The sequence below is a fragment of the Macaca fascicularis genome, chromosome 12 (genome assembly GCF_037993035.2).
Source record: "Macaca fascicularis isolate 582-1 chromosome 12, T2T-MFA8v1.1".
In the NCBI taxonomy this organism is placed as follows: Eukaryota; Metazoa; Chordata; class Mammalia; order Primates; family Cercopithecidae; genus Macaca; species Macaca fascicularis.
In genome coordinates, this window is record NC_088386.1 from 134001939 (window position 1) to 134029508 (window position 27570).

General features: G+C 58.0%; 2 protein-coding genes across 21 annotated transcripts in view; both read left to right on the forward strand.

Moving 5' to 3' along the window:
• SCLY (selenocysteine lyase) overlaps positions 1-3321 on the forward strand; it is a 41687-nt gene extending 38366 nt beyond the window's left edge. For 11 of the 18 annotated variants that reach the window (XR_012421626.1, XR_012421628.1, XR_010580160.2 and 8 more), the window contains 2 exons: positions 823-898; positions 2200-3321. Coding sequence is in view for 10 of the 18 variants with exons in the window: in XM_074010622.1 (XP_073866723.1) it covers positions 823-898; positions 2200-2353 (230 nt within the window). In the remaining 8 variants the exon portion in view is untranslated. Of the gene's footprint in view, positions 1-822; positions 1312-2199 lie in introns of all 18 variants that reach the window. The other 7 variants (XR_012421627.1, XR_012421623.1, XR_012421625.1 and 4 more) reach the window with 2 other exon arrangements.
• Positions 3322-4278: 957 nt separating this feature from the next.
• ESPNL (espin like) overlaps positions 4279-27570 on the forward strand; it is a 30514-nt gene continuing 7222 nt past the window's right edge. Inside the window, exons 1-6 of one of the 3 annotated variants that reach the window (XM_005574773.5) lie at positions 4279-4593; positions 5798-5988; positions 8506-8692; positions 11584-11766; positions 19201-19332; positions 26834-26948. In XM_005574773.5, the coding sequence (XP_005574830.3) occupies positions 4300-4593; positions 5798-5988; positions 8506-8692; positions 11584-11766; positions 19201-19332; positions 26834-26948 (1102 nt within the window). In that variant the 5' untranslated portion in view covers positions 4279-4299. Of the gene's footprint in view, positions 4594-5797; positions 5989-8505; positions 8693-11583; positions 11767-19200; positions 19333-25433; positions 25669-26833; positions 26949-27570 lie in introns of those variants that run through there. The other 2 variants (XM_065526345.2, XM_065526346.2) reach the window with 2 other exon arrangements.

Genomic DNA, 27570 nt, shown 5'->3' on the forward strand with positions numbered 1-27570 from the left:
TGGCACGATCTCGGCTCACTGCAACCTCCGCCTCCTGGGTTCAAGCAATTCTGCTGCCTCAGCCTCCAGAGTAGCTGGGATTACAGGTGCCTGCCACCACGCCTGGCTAATTTTTGTATTTTTAGTAGAGATGGGGTTTTGCCATGTTGGCCGGGCTGGTCTCGAACTCCTGACCTCAAGTGATCCACCTGCCTTGGCCCTGCAAAGTGCTGGGATCACAGGGGTAAGCCACTATGCCCAGCCATGACTAATTTTTAAAAAATATTTTGTAGAGATAGGGTTTCCCCGTGTTGCCCAGGCTGGTCTCAAACTCCTGGCTCAAGCAATCCTTCTGCCTCTGCCTCCCGAAGTGCAGGGATTACAGGTGGAAACCACTACGCCTGGCTGAAATTCTCATGTTAATTCCATCAGCCATGCTTGTGAAAGAAGAGGGAAGTGCCTTCTGGCTTCATAGAACTCCCACGTGTCTCTGCAATCCAGAACACAGGTGGAGACGTGATATTGTCGGGACTGCCAGCTCGTAAGGACGGAGCTGGTCAGGACTCCAGGTGTCCTCGCAGGCAGTTGATTAAAATCGAGTGCCGTTTTCAAGGCCAGCTTTGTGAGGGAGAATAGTGTCCACGTTTCTGCAGCCAAAGGAGAAAAAAGCATCTTCGGCTCCTGCTGTGCGATCTCTCCCCAGCTGCCAGAATGGCCGGTGCTGGAATTCCACCAGGTGGCACGGAGGGAGGGAAGCAGCCTGCGCCAGCAGGACCCTGGGAGGGGAGAGAAGGGCGGCCTGGCTGGAGCCCCATCTCAGTGGCACGTACTCTGTCTCCACAGGCCACGAGGTGCTTGCGCAGTGCCGAGTGCTGCTGGCCAGTGTGGGGGCCGCGTGCCACTCGGACCATGGGGACCAGTAAGTGCTCTTCACAAACCCAGTCCAGGGCATAGGGGTCCTCCAGGCACTGGGTGTGTTGGGCAGGCGGCCACTGGGCCGCGCTCTGGCTCGTGAAGGGCGGCCCTGTCTGGGTCCTAGGAGGGCAGAGGGAGGGCTTCCTGGAAGAAGTGACTTCTAAGCTGCTGTCCGAAGGACTAGGACTTGCGCGGGGGAAGAGGGCTTCTCGTGCTCAGTTCTGAAGGCAGGGGGAGCAGGGCCTGGAGGGGCAGCGTGGCTGGGGCTGGGGAGGACTGGGGTGGGCTGGGGAGGGGTGGCCTGTCAGTGCTCACTTAAATCTCATGGAAGGGGGAGCCCTGAGGGCCGTGAGCAGACTCAGGTGTCAGATCAGCCATCTGCAAGATGCAGCAGAGATTCTGGGATAGCGGGTCCAGGTGAGCGGGTGGCCTGCCTGGCGGAGACTGGGGGGTAGAGGGCGTGGGGCACCCGAGCAGCAGCCTGCTGGCAGCGGGGGAGAAGCGGTTCCGGGTCTGGCCTGCTGAAAATGTGTGACCCCTGTGGGAGGTCGGAGTGAATGTAGGAGAAACACCCAGGGCTCTGGGGAGAGAGAACTGTGGCCAGCAGCACGTGGTCATCAGGGTCAGGGCGGAGGGATTGTGTAGGAGCACTTGGAGCGAGACAGTGGTGGGCCCGGCTCCAGGGAAAAGGAGGGGCAGGACAGGGCCCTGTAGGGGTGGGGGGCAGTGCCCTGCTATAGGAGGGGCAGGAGAGGGCAGGGGAAGAAAGGGGTCTGGGTGTGATGAGGGCAAGCACCTTGGCAGAGCCCACACCTCGAGCCTCCAGCAGCCCTGCTTCCGGACGCCCACACGCAGTCATCTGTTCCATGGCTAGATACTGGCTGGATCCCTAGTGTCTGCAAAGCCCCATGCCAGGTGCTGTGAAGTTACCAAGTGGCTTAGATGGGCCGCATGGGTGAGGTACTGTCTGTGTCAGCATCAGTGTTCTCCAGGACCTCAGACCCCTCAAGGACAGGAGAGCCCCTGGCCCCAGAGCTCAGTGCGAGAGGGGGGCAGTGTCACCTGGGAGTGCCAAGTGCAAGAGAACTCTACAGGGAGAATGGTGGCGACTTTGAGCCGCACCTTGATATGGGTGGTCTTAGGGGTGTGCTTGGTCCAGGAGTTCAGCAGGAGGCGGATACCAGGCAGGGCAGGCGCGCACCCGGGTGGGCAGAGCCCCACTGGGGGAGTAGTCCAGAGCGGGGAACGCTGTGTCTCTTCCATGTGCCTTTGGCAGCAGCTGCCACCCGGTCTCGCCCTCCCCAGGCCGTCCCCAGTGCTGCTGAACTGCGGCATCCCCTTCGACGTGGCCAGGAACGCGCTCCGCCTCAGCGTGGGCCGCAGCACCACCAGGGCCGAAGTGGACCTCGTCGTGCAGGACCTGAAGCAGGCCGTGGCGCAGCTGGAGAACCAGGCCTAGCGCCGGGGCCGCCCTCCCCGCCCCGCTTCTAGGAAACCCGTGGCAGGGCTCAGGATTGTCCCTCCAGTTCCCTCCTGAGGGCTGGGCCAGGATGACTGTCTCATGCCCCCTCTGCATTCTGTCCTGGAGTGCCTGCAAGTGTGCACCCCCAGTTTCCTTCCCTGGACCCCTGCAGAGCTCACAGGGCCCAGGACACCAATGCCACATAGGAACGCCCACATAGAACCGTCCTCCAGTGGTGAAGTGGAAACACCAGCTTCATCCACCCTCCCCACTGGGAACTGGGCAAGCCTGTTGGAAGTGCCCTTTCCTGGAAGGTGTTTTTATCAGGAAGATAGAATCCAAGTATTTATAACTCATTGTCAGCCAAATGCTATCATGAACATAGGAAACTTGATTTTCTTGCTTTGATCGTGGCCTCGCACCTGTACTTTTCCTGAGTGGTCTCTTCTCAGGCCCTTTTTAGTCCCTTTCCAAAGCTGCCCCCACCACCCTGCTCCTCTGGCCTCAGTGCACAGTGGCCCCCAGCCTCAGCCAGGCCTGCTCTGCTCAGCGCCTACCGCACACCACCCCTCCTGCTTCCCCGAGCCTGACCCTGTTCTGCCCACTGGCACTCAGGGCTGCGCGCTTCCCCATCCACAGTCCCCAGGCCTTCTCGTCTGGTCCCTTTTGATCATTAACTCAGGGTTTCAGCTCCAACCTCACTGAGCTGGTGCAGCTCCAGGTCATTCCTGGGGTGGGAATTGGATCATCCCTGACTCAGCTTTTACCTTAATTTTATTTGCAGAGGATTTTTTCTCAAAATACTCTGTGGCATTTGGACACACATCCCATGTCGATGTTTGCATAGGAGTCATTTTCAGTGGAATAACACTTTTAATGTGTAGTTTTACGGTTCAAGGAACTACATAATGATGTTGAGGAAACACTTGCCAGAAACTAAATGAACAAAAGATTTCAGTGCCCGGCTTGGGTCTCCTGTGGTTTCTCTAGTGGGCCCTGCGCTTGGGCACGAAGGCATCTGACGGAGCCTGTGGATGGGGGAAACCAGGGGTGCAGCAGCCCCCAGGTCACCATTGTGTGAGGATGCATTAGCCCAGAAATCCAGCTTGAGGCTGCGTCTCCGGGAGCCCCTACAAATGGAATGGGTCCCCGATCTGCAGCTTCCCATTGCTGCCAGGAAGAGGCTTGGTGGTCCTGACTTCCCTAAAGAAGAACTGTGGAGTGTCCAGAACAATCTGGAAAGGGGTTAAATGTACTTGGGCTCTTTGGACTGCAGCCCAGAGACTCGGTCAGTGTAGTCGGAGAGGGGGCTGAGGCAGGGGCTGGACACACCCAAGTCAGGGTCCTGGGCCTGTTGCAGGCCCTATGGAGCCACTGCGTCCCCAGAGATTCATAGCCTCCAGGGCCCAGGGCCAGATCCAGAGGCGGAGCGCTCAGCTCTGTGCCAACACAGCCAAACACGCAGACCTACTGGGCAGCCTTTACTTCAGGCGCACTGTGGTGGCGGCTGGGGGTCTGCCCTTCTGTGAGAATTGGGGGAACCATCTCCCAGGCTGCTCGGGGCTCCTGTGAGAAGCTCAGTGATGCGTGTCCTCAGCCCTCGCTCCGCAGTTGAAGAGGTGGGTTCGTTCCGTCTGGACAGATGTGAGCAGCCTCAGGGCCAGCCTCCTTTCTCTGCGGGCCATGCCCAACCCTGACCTAGCCTGGTGTGGGCCTTTCCCTGTGTGCTGCACTCCATCCTCCCAGCTCCAGGCACCTGGCGCGCTCACGCTGTGGGAGTGGCTTGGGCAGGTCCCCAAGGTGTATCCCCCCCACCCCGCCCCAACGCCTCCCATCTGCCCTGTGGCGGCTTATCAGGTAACCAGAGCCGGCAGCTTCATCCACGTCTGAAACAAGAAGCCCTGGCCTGTGCATGAGTCACCACTGAGAGCCCGGGCCAGAGGATGGAGGAGCAGCGGGCACTCGTGGCCGCCAAGGATGGGGATGTGGCAACACTGGAGCGGCTGCTGGAGGTTGGCGCCCTGGGCCCGGGCATCACCGATGCTCTGGGGGCCGGCCTGGTTCACCACGCCACCCGGGCCGGTCACCTGGACTGTGTCAAGTTCTTGGTGCAGCGGGCCCAGCTGCCTGGCAACCAGCGGGCCCACAATGGGGCCACCCCAGCGCATGACGCCGCCGCCACAGGCAGCCTGGCCGAGCTGTGCTGGCTGGTCCGCGAGGGGGGCTGCGGTCTGCAGGTGAGCGGGGACGGGTCAGCCTGGCCTCCACAAACCTGGCTGGGGTGGAACCAGGGAGGTGTGAGCCATGCAGGCTCAGCACTGGCCACCCCGGGCTCCACGGCCCTGGGCTCTTCGTTTCTCTTGGGGACTCAGTGGTCGCCGTCTCTGCCCCACGCTTCTCAGAGCACAAAGTCTTGAGAGCCAAGAACACCTCCTAAATGTTCTTATCACCTCGCCTGCCAGGAAGCTGGGTGTTACCAGTGGGGGTCTTGCCAGAGGTCAAGACCCCTTGTCTCTGATCAGGCCTGGTCCACAGGGCCCGCTTCCCAAAGGGTCTAGAAAGGGATCTTTACAGAAGGGCTGTGGGAAGTCGGGCGTGAGAGCTGGGAACCTGGTTGGGAGACGGGAGTGAGGGCTGCTGATGGTGACTGTCTTGTCTGGAGCATTTCTACTGGGCCCCTCCCCTCTCCTGCCTGCCCCGTCCCCTTGTGCAGGTGAGGGCCTTCGAGCTGTTGCTCAGCCCTGTGGAGCGTTCAGGACTGAGGGTGAGCAGGACTGACAGGCCTTAGAACACTGCCCAGAGGTCAGAGTTGGGGTGAGGGCCGGTGGGACCTGCTGAGATTAGGGAGCGGGAAGGTTCCCCGGCACCTGGCTCACCAGAGGGCCTGAGAGTGCCAGCCTAGCATCCCGTTCCGCCAAGCTCAAGGGCAGCAGGTGGGAGCTGTGCCTGCCTGGGGATCCATTCTGACCACAGGGCCCTTGGAGAAGGCCTCGGTCTGCTGGACCCCTGGCACCTGTGGTGGGAATGCTCCCTGGCCCCGGGGCCCTGTGGCCAGAGGGAGGGCACTGGGGCAGGGAACCAGCCAGAGGCAAGTGTCCTGGGAAGCCTTTCTGACCATGAGCAGAGTGGGCGGGTGTCTGGGGGCACCCGGCTGAGTGGGAAAGGGCCTTCTCCGCACTGGGGACGGGGGCCCAGGAGGGGCAGGGTTGCCAGAGGTGGCCTCCCAAGACCTGGACCTGAGTCCTGGCCCTCCTCTCACCTCAGTCCCAGCAGGGAGCACCTCCCTCCATGTTGCAGGCAGAAACGGAGGGAAGGAGGAAGGAGCTGGAAGCCCCTTCGCTGGGTTGCAGGCAGTGTAAGCCCTCGCCTGGGGCTCCTCCAGCAGCTGGCTCTGGCCACACGGCCTACCCCCCACTCACTGACCTGCCTGGGCCTCGGTAGGACCAAGATGCCTCGGGCGTCTCCCCGCTGCACCTGGCCGCCCGTTTTGGACACCCGGTGCTGGTGGAGTGGCTGCTCCACGAGGGCCACTCGACCACACTGGAGACCCGGGAGGGGGCCCTGCCGCTGCACCACGCCGCCGTCAGTGGGGACCTGACCTGCCTGAAGCTCCTGACAACTGCGCATGGCAGGTAAGGAGCCCAGGGTCCCACCTGAGGGGCAGCCTGGGGCCAGCTGGCCAAGGGGAGGCTGCACCGAGGAGGGCCAAGAGGACAGGCTGGTAGCCTTTGAGGTGAATCCTGCAGACGGGCATGCTGTCACTGTGGGGTGAGCTGGCAGGAGTCAAGGGCAATGAGGCCTCTACCCACAGGCCAGGCAGTGGCGGTGCCATGCCAGGGCCCAAGGGGACACAGGCCAGCGCTTCAGCCTGGAGAGTGGCTGGGGGCAGTGAGGACAGCAAGATGCTGCTGTGATGCCCAGGGCAGCTCTGGCCCCGCCTGGGGGCGTCTCAGGACCTAAAACTGCTCGGGACGTGGGCAACCGGCGACCTGTGAGGGCACCCTCCCCTCACCTGACAGGGGTGGGGACTGTCTGGTGGACTTGGGGACACAGAGACTGGAGCTGCCTCTGCACTGCCCCATCCCTAGAGCCAGGCACTGGCCTCATCGTCTCCGGGGCCCTGTGCCCCTGCCAGAATTGGTGGATGGTTAAGGAGGAAGGACAGGGTCAGGACAGCCAGTGAGGCAGAGGGCTTCCCTCCCCACCTGCACGCTCCTCCAGTCCTCGCCCTGCTTACCAAGGTCACCGTTGTCATAGAAACAGGCCCTCTGCCTCCTGCTGTCTTGGCTGAGGGTAAACCTTTCCATCCCCCAGGGACCCACCTACCCCTGACCACGGCTCTTCTCTCTTCGAGGGAGCATCTCATTTGCCTGTCGCTGCCCCAGAGGCCTCAGTCCCCACATCCTCTTAGCTCCAGGACAAGCCCCATGCTTGTGGAATCGGGTTCTCACTCCTGGGTGTTCCCATCCTGGACCGCTTGGCAAAGGCCTTGGGATTCGCTTCTGTGGCTTTTTCCCCAAGCATCCACACCACCCCCAGCCTTGGCGGGCCACAGTCTCTCTCAGACCCACCTGGCTTTTAAAGAAGTTTCCGCCATTGAAAACTGGGAGACTTGGGCTGAGTGCAGTGGCTCATGCCTGTAATCCCAGCATTTCTGGAGGCTGGGGCAGGAGGATTGCTTGAGCCCAGGGGTTCAAGACCGGCCTGGGCAATATAGCGAAGCCCCCATCTCTACAAAAAATGTATTTAAAAATTAGCCAGGCATGGTGATGAGTGCCTGTAGTCCCAGATACTCAGGAGGCTGAGGTGGGAGGATCACTCGAGTCTGGGAGGCAGAGGTTCCAGTGAGCTGAGATTGTGCCACTGCACTCCAGCCTGGGTGACAGAGCAAGACCCTGTCTAAAAAAAACAAAAAGAAAACCAGGAGACTTCATGTTAATATGTACACACACACACACTCACACACACAAATGGGAAGGTCCTGTACCCCTAGCCTAGTTCCCACCTAGCACTGACCAGCAGCCGAGAGGTGGCTGCTGCTGGCCAGACCATGCCCCTCCAGTGGCCCCCGACCCACTGGCTGCATCATGGCCTGCTCCCAGCCACCGCACTGGACACTGCCTGTTCCAACCCTGGATGCAGTCAAGGACGCCTGGCAGAGTCCAGTGAAAGCACGGATCCACGGATCCTTCCCCAAGAAGGACACCAAGGCATACTGGCAGCCCTTTGGGGCACGTTCCATGAGCAAGTATACCCTCAGGCTCAGCAGGTGCAGGGGACGATCTCTGTGTGGTCCAAGGCCAGGGAACAGCCACCAAGGTCCTGTGTCCCCCTTGCTAGGAGCAGAGGAGAGGTTGGTAAGGCAAGGGGGCTGGTACTGGCAGGGACTTTGTGAGGGGAGGGGGGCTTAAACCCAGGTGCAAGCCCCTGGACAGATCAGCTCCCAGCCTCTGTCTCCCCTCTGCCAGCTGAGGCCTGTGACTAGACTCTCCTCTGGGGTGGACCCCGAGTTGCTCAGATTCATCCATCAGAAGTGGGGAGCACGTGTGGGGGTGCTCGTGAGATCCCTTCATTAGTACCCAGCTTCTCCTCTTGAGAGAGGAAGGGCCTGGAAGTGGAGGGTCTGGAACAGGGTGGCGTGGTCAGCAGGCTTGGTGGGAAAGGAGGCACGAGCCGGAGAGTTGACCCTCCCTAGTGACATTGGCCCTGCCTCCATACTGCCACTGCGACCCCAGCCCAGCCAGTGCAACCCTCACCTCATCACAGGCTGCCACAGCTACCAGGCACCCAGCATCACCTGCCACAGGGCACAGGGAAACCCCTAAGGGAGTCGGGGTCAATCCCAGGCCTCCACTGGGACAACTGAGAACCTGGAAGGCAAGACCGTGACCCCTCAGATCTAAGAAGATGCATGTTTCTGACCTGGACCCAGGAGTTCCCAGAAAAGGACAGAAGGATAGGAGAGTGGGGTTGCACAGCCACCTGGGGGAGCAACCTGGAGGAGGGAACCCCACAGTAGCAGCTGGAAAGCATGTGGGAAACTCAGCCATCACGGGCAGGGCCAGGAGTCAGCAGTGAAGTCCAAGCAGCTGAGGGATGGGCTCAGCCATAGGCAGGGACTGGGCCTCCAAACCCTCCATTCCCTGCAGCAGCGTGAACCGGCGGACACGCAGTGGCGCCTCCCCACTCTACCTGGCCTGCCAGGAGGGCCACCTGCACCTGGCCCAGTTCCTGGTGAAGGACTGTGGCGCTGACGTGCACCTTCGTGCTCTCGACGGCATGAGCGCCCTACACGCTGCCGCTGCCCGCGGCCACTACTCCCTCGTCGTCTGGCTGGTAAGTAGGTGCCAGAGGTGGAAAGGGGGACATCCAGGGAGTGTGGGTCCTGCAGCAAGCAGAGTCTGGAGCCTGGATAGGGGCTCCAGAGGGTACTGGGGACACGCAGGGCTGTTGGGGCCTCCAATGAGCTGGTCCATGGCTCCCGAGACCCTGCAGGCCCAGCCAGGCTGGGCCCCGGAAGTTTTGACCGCCTGCAGTGCACTCTGCTCTGTGGGGTCGTGCCATGGCTCCCCTGGGGCTCTCCTAGTCCCTCTCTCCCCGGAAGTCCTGGTGGGCCTCCTGGGTGCTCTCACAGTTGGTGGTGGCCCATGTGCTTTGTCTGCGCCCACACCAGCAGTGCCCAGTTCGGGCCACTCGGCCGCTTGTTCAGGCCCTGCCGCTTGATATCCCCGGGCCAGTCCCCACCTTTCTCCACTTCTGGCCTCTTTGGGGAAGGAAGACCTGAGACCCCAGAGCAGAGTGACTGAGGTTGGGGAGGTGCCATCTTCAAGGGTGGGCTGGGGACTTCCTGCCTCTACAACAGAAAAGCAGAGCAGGTGGGCGCCTGTAATCCCAGCTACTCGGGAGGCTACGGCAGGAGAATCCCTTGAACCTGGGAGGCAGAGGTTTCTGTGAGCTGAGATCACGCCACTGCACTCCAGCCTGGGCAACAGAGTGAGACTCCGTCTCAAAAAAAAAAAAAAAGAGTGGGGGAGGCCCTCTTTGAGGAGGGGACTTGGGGGCAGAGCTGAGGATGGACAGGAAGTGGCTGAACAAGGAGCAGGGCCCAAAGCAACTTCCTGAGGGGGGCACACCTCATTCAGAGGCAGGGAGAGCCTGGCCCGTGGGGCCTGAGGGTGGACCGGAAAGGCAGACAGAGGTGCTGGGAGGACTGGGGCTCTTTCCTGAGGGTCCTGGGGAGCCATGGAAGGCTCAGAGCCAGGAGCAGCAGGATCTGACTGGCGTATCAGAAGGCCACTGTGGCTGCTGGTGGAGAAGTGCGAGCTGCCTGCCCCCAGCCCTCCCACGCTTGCCTGAGGCCTCCTGTCTCCCGGCTCCCACCCACTCAGCTCCAGCTCCTTCTCCAGCAGGCCAGGCTGGCTCTGCCCCCGGAGCCTTTGCATGCGCTGCACCCTGTGCCTGGTACACAGCTCCCCAGGCGCCCCTGGGGCCTTCCCTGACCAGCTGGTTTACTTGGGGGAGCTGCCTGCCCAGACCATCCTCACTCCTGCTTTCCTCCCCCACGCACCAGCACCGGGCACACGGCATGTCTGACTCCTGGTCTTGGTGGTGGTTTCCACCCGCCGGGGTGTAGGCGCCAGGAGCTCCGTGGGTGCAGGACTTCGCCACCCGCTGCGTTCCCCGCACCTGGCATGCGGTCAGGCTCGAGAGATGTTTACTGAACCAATGGGCAAGTGAAGGAACGGGGGCCTAGTCCCTTAGGATGGCACCCGCTGCTCACCATGGCCCTGAGGCCCTTGGGATGGGTCCCGCCTGCTCACTGTGCCCCCGGGCACTTGGGATGGTGCTGGCCTGCTCCCCGTGGCCCCAAGGTCCTCAGGCTGGTGCCAGCCTGCCCACTTTGGCCCCAAGGCCACCTGAATTGGCCTCCAGCCTCCCTCTGTGGAGACTGCAGCCCCTCCTGGTGCCTCGCCTGCGTGTGCGCCCCTCCCCACCCCGGGGGCAGCTCCTCCTGCTGGAGCGGCCTCCCACAGAGGAAGCTCTCTTGACCTGGTCCCGCCCTGGCCGTCCTCCCCTCGCCCCTGCAGCGGTTCTGACCCATTCACTCCAGACCTCAGCCTCCCAAACGATGCCTGGCCCCTGGGATGAGCGGTGGCTGCACACAGCTGGCAGAGCGGCAAGAGCTCGCCGCAGGGGGTCCGCTGAGCCCTGGGACCGTGCTGAGGCATGAGCGGCCCTTCCTGGGGAGAAAGCGGACAGGCCTTGGGGTCTCAGGGCCAGAGAGGCCACTCCAGATGCGAAGGAGCCCCGCGGCAGCCCTGTCCCTGTCTCTGTTTCCAGCTCGTTGTGCTTTGCCCAGCAGACACTTCTGATCAGTCAGGAGCGCCCTGGCTGTGCTAAGAGGCGCTCACACCGAAGGTGGCGGGGGCTGCTGACGGCTCTGCTGTCCTCCTGGTCTCCCCAACAGGGAAAGCGGGCACACTCAAGGCAGGAAGGAGGAAGGAGGAAGGAGGGCGAAGGCAGGGAGCCAGCACGCCTATCACCCCTCTGTCAGGAAGGCAGTTTGTCCTAGAAGACCCCCGCGTCCCACTGGCCGGCCCAGGCCCCATGGCTGTCCCAGCTGCACAGGTTTCAGCGAGTCAGTGTAGGGGACTATCACCTGGCTGGTGCTGTGGACCAGAGCAGGGGCCGTTCAGAAGGCAGATGAGGCCCCAGAGGCAGGGCTGGCCTCAGCCAGCAGTGGTGGCCGGCAGGTCAGGGCCCCAAACCTCATTGCCTGGCTCAAATCCAGGCCCTGGAGGGAGGCCAAAGGACCCGCTGCTCCAGCAAAGGGGCTCAGTGCAAATGCCCAGCAAGGCAGCGCCACCCTCAGGCCAAATGAAGTTCTTTCCTCCCCTGCCCCTCCCTCCCTTCCTTCTTTCCTTCTCTCCTTCCTTCATAGCAAATGCTTCTTTACTGTTCCCTAGGTATTTCATTTGCCATGATATTTGCTTTCAGATTTAGGGCCATGGTGTCTCCAAATTAAGCTACTGCGCTCACTTCACCCCCACCTGGACCCCTGCTGCCCCAGGGTGATGGGGACGAATGTGCTGAACCAGCCCTGTCCGAGGTTTCCTGAGGTTGTGCCCTGTGCCCTGAGAGGCACAGCCAGAGTCCACTTTCAGTTCTGCTCTCAGTTCTGCCTCCTCCCTGGGAGGGTGGCTGCTCCCACTGCTCCTCCTTCCCAGGTCACATTCACCGACATCGGACTCACGGCACGGGACAATGAGGGGGCCACGGCCCTGCACTTTGCAGCCCGAGGCGGCCACACACCCATCCTAGACCGACTCCTGCTGATGGGTGCCCCAGTCCTGAGAGACTCCTGGGGTGGGACCCCCCTCCACGACGCAGCAGAGAACGGACAGATGGAGGTAAGGTGGGCGTGAGGGAGACAGGGTGAGCAGTCACGAGTGTCAGCCGTGCCCAGCACTGTGTCACTGACACTCATGGCCACCCTGTAAGAATGATGACTTCCCTTATACAGATGGGTAAACTGAGGCTCAGAGTTGCAAAGTCACTTGCGCAAGGTCAAGAGCCCAGGGTCAAGTGGCAAGATCCAAGCTGTATGCTCTCGTCCTGCGTACCATCCTCCCTCCCTTCGCACAGAAACTCCCTGGTGCCTGGTCAGGGCTTGGTCTTGGTGACAGTCTTCTCAGAACAGCCCTTGGGGACGGACCCTCTGCCGTGAGCAGCCTTCGAGCAGAGTTGTGGCAGGGGTGTGATGTCAGCCCCTTTGCTATTACCCAGATAAATCTTGGGGGCTCACATGGCCCAGCCTCAAGGACACGACATCCAAAAACCCCACGTAGGCAGGGATGGTGTTCAAATGTTCAACAACATCAGAACTACACCTAGCCTTTGAGGGTGGGCGCAGCCATAAGCCTCTGGCCCTGCACGGGTGCCCACCCGATGTTGACCTCGTCTAAAGGCGAGACCCCATCTCAGGAGAATGCACACAGTTTACTTCTCCCCAGCCCCATCCAGTCCTGAGCGGTGTCGGGTCTGTTCACCTCTATGAAGTCTCCTGGTTCCCCAGAAGCGCACTCCAGGCCTCTGCAAGGCTAGTCTGGGGGGATTATAAGTGGAAGTGCAACCGACCATCGCATTCTGGGTCTGCAAGCCTGTTGGCCAGGCTGGTCTCGAACTCCTGATCTCAAATGATCCGCCCACCTCGGCCTCCCAAAAGTACTGGGATTACAGGCAGGAGCCACTGCGCCCAGCCTAGTTATTCTTTGAATGGTGTGAATTACACTAATTATTTTAATTTTTATTTTTTTTTTTGAGGCGGAGTCTTGCTCTGTCGCCCAGGCTGGAGTGCAGTGGCCGGATCTCAGCTCACTGCAAGCTCCGCCTCCCGGGTTTACGCCATTCTCCTGCCTCAGCCTCCCAAGTAGCTGGGACTACAGGCGCCTGCCACCTCCCCCGGCTAGTTTTTTTGTATTTTTTTAGTAGAAACGGGGTTTCACCGTGTTAGCCAGGATGGTCTCGATCTCCTGACCTCGTGATTCTCCCGCCTCGGCCTCCCAAAGTGCTGGGATTACAGGCTTGAGCCACCGCGCCCGGCCTACACTAATTATTTTTAAAAATTGTTAAATTGTGATTTAAAAATGCATAACATAAAATTTACCATGTTAACCATTTTCAAGCATACACTTGAGCAGCATTAAGTCTGTTCACATTGTTGTGCAGCAGAATCTCCACAACTTTGTCATTTTGCAAAACTGAGACTCTGTGGCCATCAAACAGCAATTCTCCATCTCCCTTTTCTCCCAGCCCCTGGCAACCAACATTCTACTTTCTGTTTTTTATGAACTTGATGACTTAGGATACCTCATATAAGTGGAATTTTACAGTATTTATCCATTTGTCTCTGGCTTAGTTCACTTAGCATAATGTCCTCAAGGTTCATCCCTGTTATAACGAGCCAGAATTTCCTTTTTTATGGCTAAATAATATTCCATTGTATAGTGTATACCACATTTTCTTTCTTTATTCATCTGTTAATGGACATTTGGGTTTTTCTGCCCTTTGACTGTTGCGAATCATGCTACTATGAACATGGGTGTGTAAATATCTCTGAGATCCAGCATTCAAATCTTTTGGATATGTATACCCAGCATTAGAATACCTGGATCTACCCTGATTACTTTCAAATGTTACACTGACCTTGCATTCCTGGAATAAATTCAATGACATATTATTCCTTTTAAATATAGCTGAATTCAATTTGCTAACATTTTGTTTAGGACTTTTTGGCCTTATATTCTTGAGTAAAATTGGCATGGAATGTCCTTTTTTTGTTTTATCCTTGTTATATTTTGGTATCAAAATATGCTACGAATTAGGGAATGTTTCCTCTTTTCCTATTTTTTGAGACGTTTTGGTTACATTAGACTTATTTTTTTATTTAAAGATTTTGTGGGCCGGGCGCGGTGGCTCAAGCCTGTAATCCCAGCACTTTGGGAGGCCGAGACGGGTGGATCACGAGGTCAGGAGATCGAGACCATCCTGGATAACACGGTGAAACCCCGTCTCTACTAAGAAATACAAAAAACTAGCCGGGCGAGGTGGCGGGCGCCTGTAGTCCCAGCTACTCGGGAGGCTGAGGCAGGAGAATGGCGTGAACCCGGGAGGCGGAGCTTGCAGTGAGCTGAGATCCGGCCACTGCACTCCAGCCTGGGCTACAGAGCGAGACTCCGTCTCAAAAAAATAAATAAATAAATAAATAAATAAAATAAAGATTTTGTGGAATTCACTAGTGAAATCCTCTGGATCTGGCTGTTTCTTTAAGGGAAAGTTTTTAATTACTAATTCAATTTATTTAATTATAGAACTACTAGGGCTTTCTATTTCTTATGTGTTGGTTTCATCAAATTATATTTTTCTAGGATTTATTTCCTAGAAATGTTCTAGGAATCAATTTTATCTAAGTTATTAAGTGTATTAGCATAAAGTTATTTTTAATATCCTGATGATCCTTTATTGTCTGTACGTAGTAAGTTCCCCACTTTTAATTCTTGATGTTGGTTATTTTCTTCTTTCTTTTTTTGTCTCAATCAGCTTCACTGGTTATTAGTCACTAGTTTTTCCAACAGTCAGGTTTTAACTTGTTCAGGGTCCTCCAAAAAGCATTTATTGTCTCCAGTGTATTTTTTTTATTTCATTAATTTCTACATTTATCTTTGTTATTACTTTCTTTCCTAAATTACTGAGATGGGTGCCTACTTCACTTACTTTTCAATCTTTTTTCTTTTGTAATATATTTTTTGAAGGCTATAAATTTTCCTCCAAGTACTGCTTTAGCTGTATCCCACTGTTTGATAATTGTTCAGTTAAAAAATATTTTCTAATTCCCATTTTGATTCTTATTTGCCCTAGGGATTCCTTGGAATTATGTTTCTTAATTTCCAGATATGAAGGTGTTCCTTCCGGCTATCTATTTGTTATTAATTGCACTGTGGTCAGAAAATATACTCTGGTGATTTCAATCCTTTGATTTTTTGAGAAGTTACTTTATTGCCCTGTGTATGGTCAATTTTATCAATGTTGCATGTGTTCTTGGAAAGACTGTAGAGTTTGCAGGCTGTTCTCTACATGTCATTATATCATTGTGTTCTTCAGATCTCCATAGGTATACATTTTAGTTTATTGGATTTCAAATGGCTCGAGAGAGGTGTGTAAACATTCCTGGCTATTATTCTGGATTTGTCTGTGTTTCCCTATAATCCTGTCACCATTTGTTTTGTATATTTTGAAGCCCATATCTAGTCTGTTTTATCTGATATATGTATACACATGACTTTTCTTTCTGTACTCATTTGATGGTGAAGCTTATTCTTACTTTACTTTCAGCCTTCTGAATCCTTATGTTTGCTAGTACCTCTGGTTAGCCACATGCAGTCATATTTAGTTTTTTTCATCAGCCTGACAGTCTTTATCTATTGGTGCATTTAGACCATCTACAGTCGTATAATTACTAATGTTTAGGGGTTTATTTTTACTCTCTTATTTTGAGGAGATGTTATCTGGCTGCCTGGGTTTTTCTTTATTTAAAAGTAGTAAGCACTTTTGTTTTTGTCTGTTAGTTCTCAGAGCTTTATTTGTATTTCTTTGTGGGCTGGGTCTTCTGGTTCTCATTCATGGTATCTTATTTCCTTGTATTTTTTATCTTGTATCTTATTTCCTTGTATTGTTGACGTATGCTGACATTAAATATGAAAAATGAAGTGTAGGCATAACTGGAGGCCTTGGCAGTATCTTATTTGCCTTTGCTGGGCACATGTGGGCTCAGGATCATCTTTTTTTTTTTTTTTTTTTTTTTTTTTTTTGAGACGGAGTCTCGCTCTGTGCCCCAGGCTGGAGTGCAGTGGCGCAATTTCGGCTCACTGAAAGCTCCGCCTCCCAGGTTCACGCCATTCTCCTGCCTCAGCCTCCTGAGTAGCTGGGACTACAGGCGCCCGCCACCGCGCCCGGCTAATTTTTTGTATTTTTAGTAGAGACAGGGTTTCACCGGGTTAGCCAGGATGGTCTCGATCTCCTGACCTTGTGATCCGCCCGCCTCGGCCTCCCAAAGTGCTGGGATTACAGGCGTGAGCCACCGCGCCCAGCCATGATCATCTTAATCTGCATTCCAGGCAGGAAGTTCCCAGGACCACCTCCATGATAGGAAGCAGGGGCCTGACTGGCATCTGGCTTCCGTTTTCTCTGAGGGTAGAGCCCTTGGCCTACATCGGGAGGTGGTCAACCAGAGCTCCCACCCTTGGCAGAACCCGCACTGTTCCTGGCCTGCCTGGTCCCCTGAGGCTGCTGGAGGACAGTGTTCTTCTGGCATCAGCCCAGGCTCAGGGCAAGGGCAGTTCTGAGTGCTGGGCTCCCCCACCACCCCCCTACCCCCCAGGCTTTCCTTTTCCCCTGAGTGTGGCCGGATCACTCCTCCCTGACTTCTGTGTTACCTTACGGAGGCTGTTGGCAGGTGACTTTTACAGAGAATCCATGTTTCATGTCCTTGGGCAGTGGGTTGGTTTGACCCACCTGGTTCTCTCCTCCCTGGAGTAGTGGATCCATCTGCTCACCTGCCTTTCCACTGGTGTGGCCTCTGCACAGACTTCCGGACAGAGTTCCGTCTGTCACCACCCACCCTCTGCTGACAATCCCAGCGGCAATGGGGTCCATTACTCTGGGGGAGATGTTCCCTTCCTCCTCCCCATGGCTCTGTTCCTGTCAGGGCCATGCCCTCTCTCCCCAGCACCATCTGGGGCCAGGTCTGACACCTGTCCCCCTTCCTCTACCGTGACACCCCTCATACTCCTGCAGACCCCGTAACTCCCCTCCTCCGCATCCTGGCCTCCTCTTCCCAGCAACAGCTCCTTGGGGACGCTCTGCCTCCACCCACCCACACACCCACCGCGTCCTGGCAGACTTTTGCCATTCCCCCAGCCCAGAGCCTCCGGGAGCAGTGCCTCTCCCAGGGACTGGCTTCAGCAACCGGCCCCAGCCTCCCCAGCCCCAGCCTCCTTGCACATCTGACAAATGCTTCCTGCTTCCTCAGCCACACCAGCCACTGGCTCAGCCCTTCTGGTCCTCCAAGAGCCTTCAGGCGTTATCTGGTTCAAGCCTCCCAGCAGGCCCCCAGGAAGGGGTGTGCGCACACCTGATTTTGTGTGGCCCCACAAGCTCAAAATAGTTCTCCCCTTTTTAAATGGGGAAAAAGCAAAAGAATCACATCTCATGACACATGAAACTCATCTGAAGTTAAAAGTGTCCACAAATAAAGCCTCGTGTGCACCCGGCCATGCTATGGGTGGCAGCTTTCACACCACAACCAGGGTTACGTATTTGTGCCAGAGCCGGTGGCCCCCGGCCTGAGCTGCTTACTCTCTGGAGGGCAGCGCGGCACCCAGGAAGGCAGGCAGTGCGTGAGCAGACACCCGAGTCCACAGCTTAGAGGCACAGGGTCATTCTCCTCAGGCAGTACAAGCCCGTGGCTCTGTGGTTCTGCAGCAGGCCTTGTGGATCTGCAGGGCTTCCAGGATGCAGGGCTCTTTCCATCTTCATGTCCACCTTCCTCTGGCGGTGCCGTGGCCTCTTCAGGCTGTGGCCACCTTGGAGGCCATGGAACTCAGGGCAGAGGAAGGAGGGGAAGGGAAGCCCTCCAGAGAAGAATTCCCCCAGGACGAGGCACTCACCCTTGAGGTCTCGAGCTGACCTGCTAGCTGCACAGCTGGGTGTTGGTAGAGGCCAGGGGCAACGAAGGCTGGTGGTGTCGGCCGTAGATCAGTGCAGCTGTCCCTACTTTACAGACAGGCCCAGTTAGCTGGCCAAGTTCTCTGACCAGCAAGTCACAGAGCCAGATGAGCTCAAGGCCACTGGACTTCGCTGCCAGGCCCCCTGCCACGCACGACAGCGTCACGTTGTGTTTACTCACGGTAGGCACACGCGCCGCTCCACATGCATGCTGAACCTGTATTTATCTGTAGAGAATGAACACTAATTGCACCTTTTATAGGTGAGGGACCTGCAGTCCAGAGAGGAGCTGAAATTTCCTTTGGGGTCTCACAACTTTTTTGAGATGGAGTTTCACTCTTGTTGCCCAGGCTGGCGTGCAGTGGTGCCATCTTGGTTCACTGCAACTTCCGCCTCCCAGCTTCAAGCAATTCTCCTGCCTCAGCCTCCTGAGTAGCTGGGATTAGAGGCACCTGCCACCACACCTGGCTAATTTTTTGTATTTAGTAGAAACAGAGTTTCACCATGTTGGTCAGGCTGGTCTGGAACTCCTGACCTCAGGTGATCCACCCGCCTTGGCCTCAAGTGCTGGGATTACAAGCATGAGCCACTGCGCCCGGCCAAGGGTCTCACAACTTCTTACTTAGTTCAATTCAGTGTCACCCAAAGATGCTGAGGCCCAGCTGGTCTATCTCAGAGATACGTTTGCGTCAAAGGCACAGTTTTGTGAACACGGCATTCGCCTCACTCAAGTTCGTTTTTGTGTTTCCCTAGTACCACCAAGGAGACACAGAAATATTTATAGAATAAATACATACAGAATAAAGTACAGAATTCATTATTGAGGTCCCCTGACCCTCTCCCATCTGAATCCTTCACAGGCCCAGATGTCCTCCAGCCTTCCAGTCCTGTGGACTCCCTCCCCAGCTTTCTTCCCTCCCCTCTTCCTCCCCATTCCCATCACAAGAGCCCATCAGGTACAAGGAGACAGGAGGGCCCTGGCCCCAGGTTGGCTGGGTAGGAGCATGCAGTGTGCCTGGCAAAGGTGGTGAGCAGCCTTGGTCAGGCATGAGCTGGTACTCTGGGTGCCAGAGGGGAACCTCGTGGGGCCAGGAGGATGGTCCTATGGAGAGTGGGGGTGTGGTGGGAGGTGGCCCTGAGTCCCCGGCACGGGGGCCGGTTGCTTGTCTCTCTGAGCCTTGTTTGTTCACGTGCGTTGATCCACATCTCCAAGGGTGGCAAACATGGAAACTGGTTCTGCATTTAATGCCTAGGACATGGCAGCTGTGAGGGGTCTGGACGGGGCACCCTGATGCCTGTCAGCTCAGCACTGCTTCATATGCAGTGCCTGGTACTGTCTGTGCCAGGACAGGGTGGCTGTGGGATGAGGCTTGGGTGCTCCTAGGCAGGTCTCTGGAACCCCACGGCCCAGATTCAAGCCCTGCCCCTGCTGGGAAGGGCACCAGGGCAGCCTGTGCCATGGGGCCAGGGGAGCGGCCTGCACAGGGCCAGCCCATGGGCACCTGGTGAGTGTCGCGGTGGGTCGCACGTGTGCCCTGCCACGTGTGCCCTCCTCACTGCAGTGCTGCCAGACCCTAGTCTCCCACCACGTGGATCCCTCCCTGCGGGATGAAGACGGTTACACGGCGGTGGACCTGGCGGAGTACCACGGACACCGGGACTGTGCCCAGTACCTGCGGGAGGTAGCCCAGCCGGTAAGGCTCAGGGTCCCCAGCTGCCCTGGAGGCATGGAGGGTGGGCCCAGATCCCAGCCAGGACCCCACTGCTGAACCTGCAGCATAGTCAGCTGGGAAGCTCACCATATCCAACTCATACATGGCATCGGAGCCAGGAGCAAGGGCCTGGGCAGGACTGAGGTGCCACAGGGCAGCCAGTGCTAGGGTCAGGCTGTGACAGGAGCTGTGACAGGGGCCAGGACAGGGGCTGTGACGGGTGGGGCCAGGGCTATGACAAGGACAGGGGCTGTAACGGGGATCAGGAGAGAGGGCATGTGACAGGGCCTGGGGCCATGGCTGTGGCCAGGGCCCGGCCTGGGCTTGTGGCTGGAACCTGGCCAGGTCATGCCATTCGTCTGGGTCACAGAGACCACACCTGTGACTCAAGAGCCTCCGTGGCCAGGGTTCCTCATGGGTGATGTACGTCAGACTGAGGAGCCCCAGGAATGGGAGCAGAACCTCCCGGAGGTGACCGCAAGGCAGCCAACAGCCCTGCAGCAGCCGGAAGGCAGCAGATTCCAGCCCTAGCTCTTGTCTCTCAGCCTGGGACCCCACAGCCTCTCATTTCCCCATTTGTAAGGACAGGGATCTTGTCTGTCCCACTAGTCCCCAGCCCTTAGCACATGACAGGGCTCAACAAGTGTTTACTGAATGAACAAATGAGCAAATGGACAGAAAAGCAGGTGGATGCATGAGGGTGAACAGAGGAAGGGATGGATGGGGAGGGAACAGACAGAGGAGGAATGGATGGGGCAGGGAGGCCAAAGGAGTGAGAAATGAGGAGAGGGCTACATGGAGCGGGGAGAGCTCAGGAGGGAGGACGGAGAAGAGATGGGTGGAAGAGGAGTGGATGAAGAAGGGTGGAAGGAGGAGGGTGGATGGAGGAGAGATGGACAGAGGAGGGTGGATGGAGGAGGAATGGGTGGAGGAGGAATGGATGGAGGAGGGTGAATGGAGGAGGAATGGATAGAGGAGGGTGAATGGAGGAGGAATAGATGGAGAGTGGATGGAGGAGGGTGGATGGAGGAGGAATGGATGGAGGAATGGATGGAGGAGGGTGGATGGAGGAGGGTGGATGGAAGAGAGTGGATGGAGGAGGGAAAATGGAGGAAGGTGGACAGAGGAGGCTGGATGGAGGAGGGTGCATGGAAGAGGGTGGATGGAGGAGAGAGGTTGGAGGAGGGTGGGTGGAGGAGGGGAGAGGGATAAGGGTGGATGGAGGAGGAAGGGATGGAGGAAGGTGGACGGAGGAAGAATGGATGGAGGAGGGTGGTTGGAGGAGGGTGGATGGAGGACGGTGGATGTAGGAAGGTGGATGGAAGAGGGTGGATGGAGGAGGGTGGATGGAGGAGAAATGGATGAAGGAGTTGGATGGAGGAGTTGGATGGAGGAGGGGAGATGGAGGGTGGGTGGATGGAGGAGGAATGGACAGAAGAGGAATGGATGGAGGAGGGTGGATGAAGGATGGAGATGGGAGCTGGGTGGATAGAGGAGTTGGATGGAGGAGGGTGGATGGAGGAGTTGGATGGGGGAGGTGGATGGAGGAGGGTGGATAGAGGATGTGGATGGAGGAGGGTGGATGAAGGAGGAATGGATAGAGGAGGGTGAATGGGGGAGCTGGATGGAGGAGATAGATGGAGGAGGTGGATGGAGGAGGAATGGATGAAGGAGTTGGATGGAGGAGGAATGAATGGAAGAGGATGGATGGAGGAGGGTGAATGGAGGAGGAATGAATGGAAGAGGGTGGGATGGAGGAGGGTGAATGGAGGAGAAATTAATGGAAGAGGGTGGATGGAGGAGGGTGGATGGAGGAGGGTGGATGGAAGAGGATGGATGGAGGAGAAATGGATGAAGGAGCTGGATGGAGGAGTTGGATGGAGGAGGGGAGATGGAGGAGGGTGGATGGAGGAGGAATGGACAGAAGAGGAATGGAGGAGGGAGGAGAGTGGATGAAGGATGGAGATGGGAGCTGGGTGGATGGAGGAGGGTGGATGAAGGATGGAGATGGGAGCTGGGTGGGTGGAGGAGGGTGGATGGGGGCAAATGAATGAAGGAGCCAGTGAGAGAGGGTGCTTTGGCATCCACATTGGAGTCAGGTCACCCCCATGTGCTCCCACCCAACCTTCCCTCTCTATTCCAGGCCCAGGGCAGTTACTGTGACAAATTCATCTAACCTGCCTCAGTTTCCATCACACTTCTTTTAGTGACCACCCCTTCAGAAAGGTGTTCTGAAATCACCTGACCTTTCTTTTTGGGTGAGGGGACTGAGGGCCAGAAGGTGTCATTGCCCTCCACCCCCCAAACCCCTTGTCTCCCCAAGGGGTTGCTGGCCTCCTCTTCTCTGATGTGTCCTCTCAGAGCATCTGGGGCCAACTGGGGCAGAGCCACAGTCCCCCCCACCCCCCAGCCCCTGGGGCCTGCCGGACACTTGTCACACTGCCACCACCCGGGCCTCTGTTAGCACTGGTGGAAACCCACACCAGTCCTGCCGAGCTGCGCAGGTGGCTCAGGTGGCCTCCAGAGAGCACGGCTCTGTCCTGGTTTTGCCCCGGTGCAGCAGTTTCAGGAAGTAGAATTCAGTCACTGCTGGAAGTCATGTATTTACTAAATGGTGTGCTTGCTAGACGCCCAACGGGTCCTGGTTCAGCAGAAGGCTGTCTTTCTGGCTTGGCTTGAGAAGGTGGTGGTGCTCTGCTGGCTTCTCCACAGAAAGCGGGGCTCCACGGCCCGCAGCCCAGGAGTGCCGACTGCCTGGGTCTCCCGACTGCCTGGGTCTCCCACAGCTCCTTCAAGGCCGCTGGGTTGGCCTCGGCCTTTTTTGGGCCCCTCCCCGCACTTCCTGCCTGGATGGCAGCCGAAATTAAGCGGTGGGGAGGGCAGCCGCTCTGCTGGTGTCCCAGCCTCCACAAGCCACTGGCACAAGGGAACAGCCACGCCCAACCTTCTGGGAGTCTCTGACACTGTTCCTGCCCAGCCATTCTGGGGTCCCATGCGGGGGCTTCCTGTCCAAGCAGCGCCTCTGCCTTCTGTCCCCAGACCCCGTGGTAGTGGAGGACGGGTCACGTTAGGCTCACCATGTCCTTTCCATCTACAGTCCCCTCCTGCCTGCGCCTGGGCGCCCCCTGCCCAGCGCATGAAAACCCAACCCTGCCACCTTCCCGGCTCCTCGGTGTGCAGCTTCAGGAGCCGGTTTGGGAGCTCGGGGTCGGGACTGGAGCATGTCTCTGTCTTCAACCTCTGGGAGGGTCTGGTGACAGCAGGGGGTGCTCATCTCTCATCACTGGAGCTGTCTCCCCTCCAGGCCTCTGAGGGAGAGCAGGCTGTCAGCTGTGGGCCGGGGGAGGCCATGTGCCTGCGGCAATATTGATGGGAACGCAATCCGCAGGGGCTGCTCGCACTGGCCGCCTCCGAGCTGGCCTCAGAAGAGGTGGTGAAATCCATCATCTTCCCCATGACAACACAGCGTGTCTCCGCCCCCAGGGAACTCGTGCACTCCAAGAGCAACAGCAGCTTGGGGAGCAATGCTTGACAGCAGTGCTGAGACCTGCCCTGTGGGAGGTGCCCCCTCGTGCCTCCTTTGTGTCGGGTCTGTGGGGCCCGCCCAGCTTGGGGTCTGCTCAGGGTGCTAGGGAAGGCCAGCCCTGCCCCTCCCTGGGCCTTGGGGACCCCTCTCCATGCAATGAGAGATGGGGTCTTGAAGTCCTGGGGCTGCCCTCGAGGCAGGCCCCCTCCCCTCTGCTAGCCAAGCAACTGGGATCCTGGCTGTAGGGCTCTGAGCGCCCTGTCTGGGCAGGGACAGCGCATAGAACCCTCCATGCTTGGGGAAGAGCTTCTGGCACCTCCCGTGGTGTCCAGGGCTGTCCCACTCACCCCCACCTGCCAGCACTGTGCTGCCCTTCCTGGGCATGGGGCGCTGGCAAGTTCTGAGCGTCTCTAAACCCCAATTTTCTCACCACAGAGTCTCTCTCTGTCACCCAGGCTGGAGTGCAGTGGCACAGTCTCAGCTCACTGCACCCTCAGCCTTCCAGGCTCCAGTGATCCTCCCACCCCAGCCTCCCAAGTAGCTGGAACTACAGGCACATGCCACCACACCCAGCTAAGTTTTGTATTCTTTGTAGAAATGGGGTCTGGCTATGTTGGCCAGGCTGGTCTTGAGCTCCTGGGCTCTAGTGATCCTCCCACCTCTGCCTCCCAAAGTGCTGGGACTACAGGCGTGAGCCACCGCAGCCGGCCCAGAGCCTTGTTTTTTGGGTAAAGGAGAAGCTCCTCGAGCACCCAGTGAGGTGCCTGCCCTGGTGGGCCCTCAGGACAGGTGTGCTCTCCCCTTCGGTCCAGAAAGGTACTGACACATCTTTATTTTATATACGAGGAAACTGAGGCCCAGAGAAGGTGAGAGGCTTCCTGGGCACTCTCCTCCTGCTGGGAAGGGTGGTACCCGCCCAGTCAGTAATGGAATCTCAGCCATGGCAACTGCTGTCCGGTACCCATCCATGGGCCGTGATTCTCTCTGCCCGGGTGGCATTACAGGCCTGTGACCTGGCTCACCACGATGCTCTCCATGTATAATGCATGGAGCCTCCGCGGTGCTCAAATCTCACCAAAAACCAGGGACAGGGATAGCGGGCTGGGCCGTGGGGCCACATGACCACCAACTGTCCAGTGCTGGGATTCGGGGCAGCATGTGTCTAACTGTTAAAACCCCAAGGGACAGGACTCCCACATCAGTGCCTCCAGATCCCTGAGGCTCCACTGTGTCCAGGGCCTTCCTGTGGGAGGCAGGGGTGTGGTTACTCCCGTTGCCGGGTAAATGCCACAGCCAGGCTTCTCATCCCTGTTAAAACCCAGAGACCATCCTAATACCGACGGTGGCAGCATCGTGGAGGTCTGAATGCCACCGTCATGCAGGCCCCTGCCAGGTGCTCTCCATAGTCCCTCAACTTTCCAAGAACCCTGATTTATAGGCAAAGAAATGGAGGCTCAGGGGGTGGCGTCCTGGGGCTTCTCGCTGGTGAGGAGTGGAGCAGGGCTGGGCCACAGGGACCTCGAGTAAGGTCCCCCAAGCCACAGGTGCCGTGCTGGGGCCAGAGCCCGGTAGTCGCCTGAGCCCCAAACTAACTTCCACCTCTTTTGTCTTCCCCAGCACAAGAGGGCCGCTGCCATCCTGCCAAGCCCCTCACTCTGCCAGGGGTGGCCCCTCCCCACTGACAGCAGGTTTGATCTCAGGGAGGGGGCTCAGGGCTCCCAGGCAAGGGCAGAGAGGAGGCGAGAGGCACCATCCCACTCCTGGCTCGGTCCTGGCTGGGCAGGGGACAGTGCAAGGGCATTGGGGTGGCCTTGCTGTTGAGGGCCCACTCGAGGCAGGGCTTAGCCACCTCTGTTGGTGGTACCACTTGTGTCCGGCTTTTCTGGCCGTGTCTGGTCTGGAGTCTGACTGCCCTGCTTGAAGCGGCGAAGCCAGCCTCTCACCATGGCCTTCCTTCAGCATGGCAGGGAGCACACATCATGTTTTGTGGCGTTACCTTGCCCCTGAGTCCCAGGTGGTGCGAGTCGGGTCCCGATGGCAGCTGTGCCGCACAGGTTTGTATCTCCGCTGAGGACCCTCGAGTCTGGGGAACACCGTGTTGTTCAGCAGAGGGCAAGTCGCTCCCCGTCCCTCAGTCACTCCCCGTCCCTCCGTCGCTCCCTGCACACACAGCCCTGAGAAGCGGCCCAGAAAGGACAGCCAGGCTTTGTGTTCTTGGTCTTTCCCCAGAGGCTGACCTCTGTGGTGTCCCCCACCAAGGAAGCAGCTATTCAAGGGCACTGGAGGGAGCAAAGGCTGAGGTCTCCCGTGAGACTCTCGTCCCAGCTCTGTGGCAGCCTGGCTCTGGGGCCTTGAGAAAGCCCCACTGCCCTCTCTGAGTCTCAGTTTCCCCATCTGTGCACTGGGCGCCGTACTGTGGGTGGGGCCGGGGACTCCTCTGGATGGTTTCTCTTCTCATGGGGCCAGGGGTCTCAGGTCCCCTTTGGTCTCCCAGAGCGTCCCCTCCCCAGCTGCTGCTCTGTGGAGAGTTAAAGGGGCCGTGGTAAGGAATCCGGCACCCAGCCCAAGCCCCGCCTGGCCACCTGACACCTTGGCCTTCAAATATTCATGTGACACCTCCCACTCCTGGGGGCGGCAGCCTCAGCAGCCCCCGGCGTCCCAGGACAGCTGTACTCCCTGAGCTCTGCAGTTCGCGTCTGAGGTCCTCCGGGGCTGGGGCTGGGCGGTCACTCCCCAGCCCACCATGCACCAGAGTTCCTGGGCTGTGGGCACAGATTCCTGGAAGGAGTGAGGTGCGTGGGGCTGGGAAGATGGGCTTTCAGACTGTGTTCCCTCCCCCGTGGCCCAGTGGGGTGAGGGTCCTGGAGGGGAGGTGGCTGAGGGGCCACCCAGCATCCTTGCCGGGAGGCAGCTTGTGCCACCTTGTCCATGAGCAAGGGAGGCTTGGGGAGGCCAAAGTTTTGCTCACGTAGGACCGGCTTCACTGCAGTCCGGCCCCAGTGCAGTGTGAAAAGGGGCCCCTGCGTTCAGAAAGGAGAAGGAATTCGAAGGCAGAGACAGCCGTGCATTCGAGCAAGCTGCAGCAAGGGTCCCTCCCACTCTCCCAACAGGCCAATGTGAATTCTCTGCTCTGCCCAGGGCTCTCGCTAGCACTGACCCTGGAGCCCTGATAGCCACGTCTGGTTTCCAGTGCCCACTGGAGGGCAGGGACAAGAGCTTTGGTCTGACAGGCACGGTGGGGGAGGTGCCCAGAGGGTCGATGGCATGTGGCCCTGCTGGCTAGGGACAAGGGCTGCCCATGCCCTTGGCTGGTGGGCACATTAGGGACCCCCATCCTACTCCACTGCCCTCCCCTCTCCTCACCAGGTTTCTCACGGGGCCTCCACCCCCAAGACACTGACCCGTGTCAGCCCCAAGTCAGGGCTGAAGTTCCAGGCGGACTACAGCACAGGAGTCAGGGCAGTCGGGGAGGCGGGTGTGCGGAAGAGTGTACTTGCATGTGTGCAGGAGAGTACTTGCATGTGTGCAGGAGAGTACATGTGTGTGTGCAGGAGAGTACATGCGTGTGTGTGCATACGTGTGCACGTGTCTTTGTGAGACCACAGGGCGCTGAGCACAGCTGAAAACCAGGCTCTAACCCAGTGCCCAGAACCCCAGAGCTCAGCTGCCTCCAGAGGGAGCCTGGAAGCTGAGTTTTGAGATGGGGGTGGCCCACTCAATAGAGGTGGCAGCAGGTGGGGAACCAAGGTGGGGTGCTGGGAAGTGATGGCACTCAGGCAGGAGATGACCCTGCGACAGAACCCTGATCAAGGACCTGCCCCTCTTTCTTACCACCTCCTTACCTGTCCCAGCCCTTCTCAGATGCACAGGCTCGCCCACTGGGTGCTCCCACCCCATCTAGGTGAGTAGGGAAGAGCCCACAGGAGCCCCCCACTGACCAGGTCCATCCACCCACAGGTGCCCCTGCTGATGACACCCCCACCACCGCCGTTCCCCCCACCTCCACTGTTGGCCACGAGGCCCTCCCTGGAGGATGGAAGAAGAGGAGGCCCAGGGCCCGGGAACCCCACCTGTGAGTGCACAGCCCCACGTGGGCCAGCTGGGGCATGGGCCTGGGAGTGGGTGCCACTGGCCTCCCCTCCAAGGTCCTGGACCGGTGGGGAAGTCTGCGGGCAGCCAGGCACCCCATCACCCTCCCTCCCCAGTTGCTTCCGGGTGTCCTTGGCTGCCTTTGTTGCTTTGGAAAGCAGAGGATTAGCATTTTGCATGGTGAGCACTTACAGTCACAGCAACTTGTCCAGGGGTGAACGCGGGGAGACGGGCCGGTTGGGCCCAGGCCCCTTGGGATGGGCTGCTGTCCCTGAGACCCCAGCACACCTTGCATGCGTGGGCTAGCAGGGCAGGGGACAGTCCTCACACTGTGGGCCACCACCATTAGGGGTCTGTGAGCAGCACTGATTGGAATGGCATGGAATGGCATGGCATGGCAAGAAAACATCAGGTGCCACAGGTAGTGAGGGCAAGCTTCCTCCACAGGCCCCGCTGTGGCCCTGTACTCACACGTGGGAATGTGCGTGTGTGTGTGGTTGTGTCTGTGTGTTCTGTGTGTGATACACATAGATACGGGGACCCTTCTCTTTGTGTGACTGTGTCTGTAGCTGTGTATGATTGTGTCCATGCGATTGTGTCTGTAT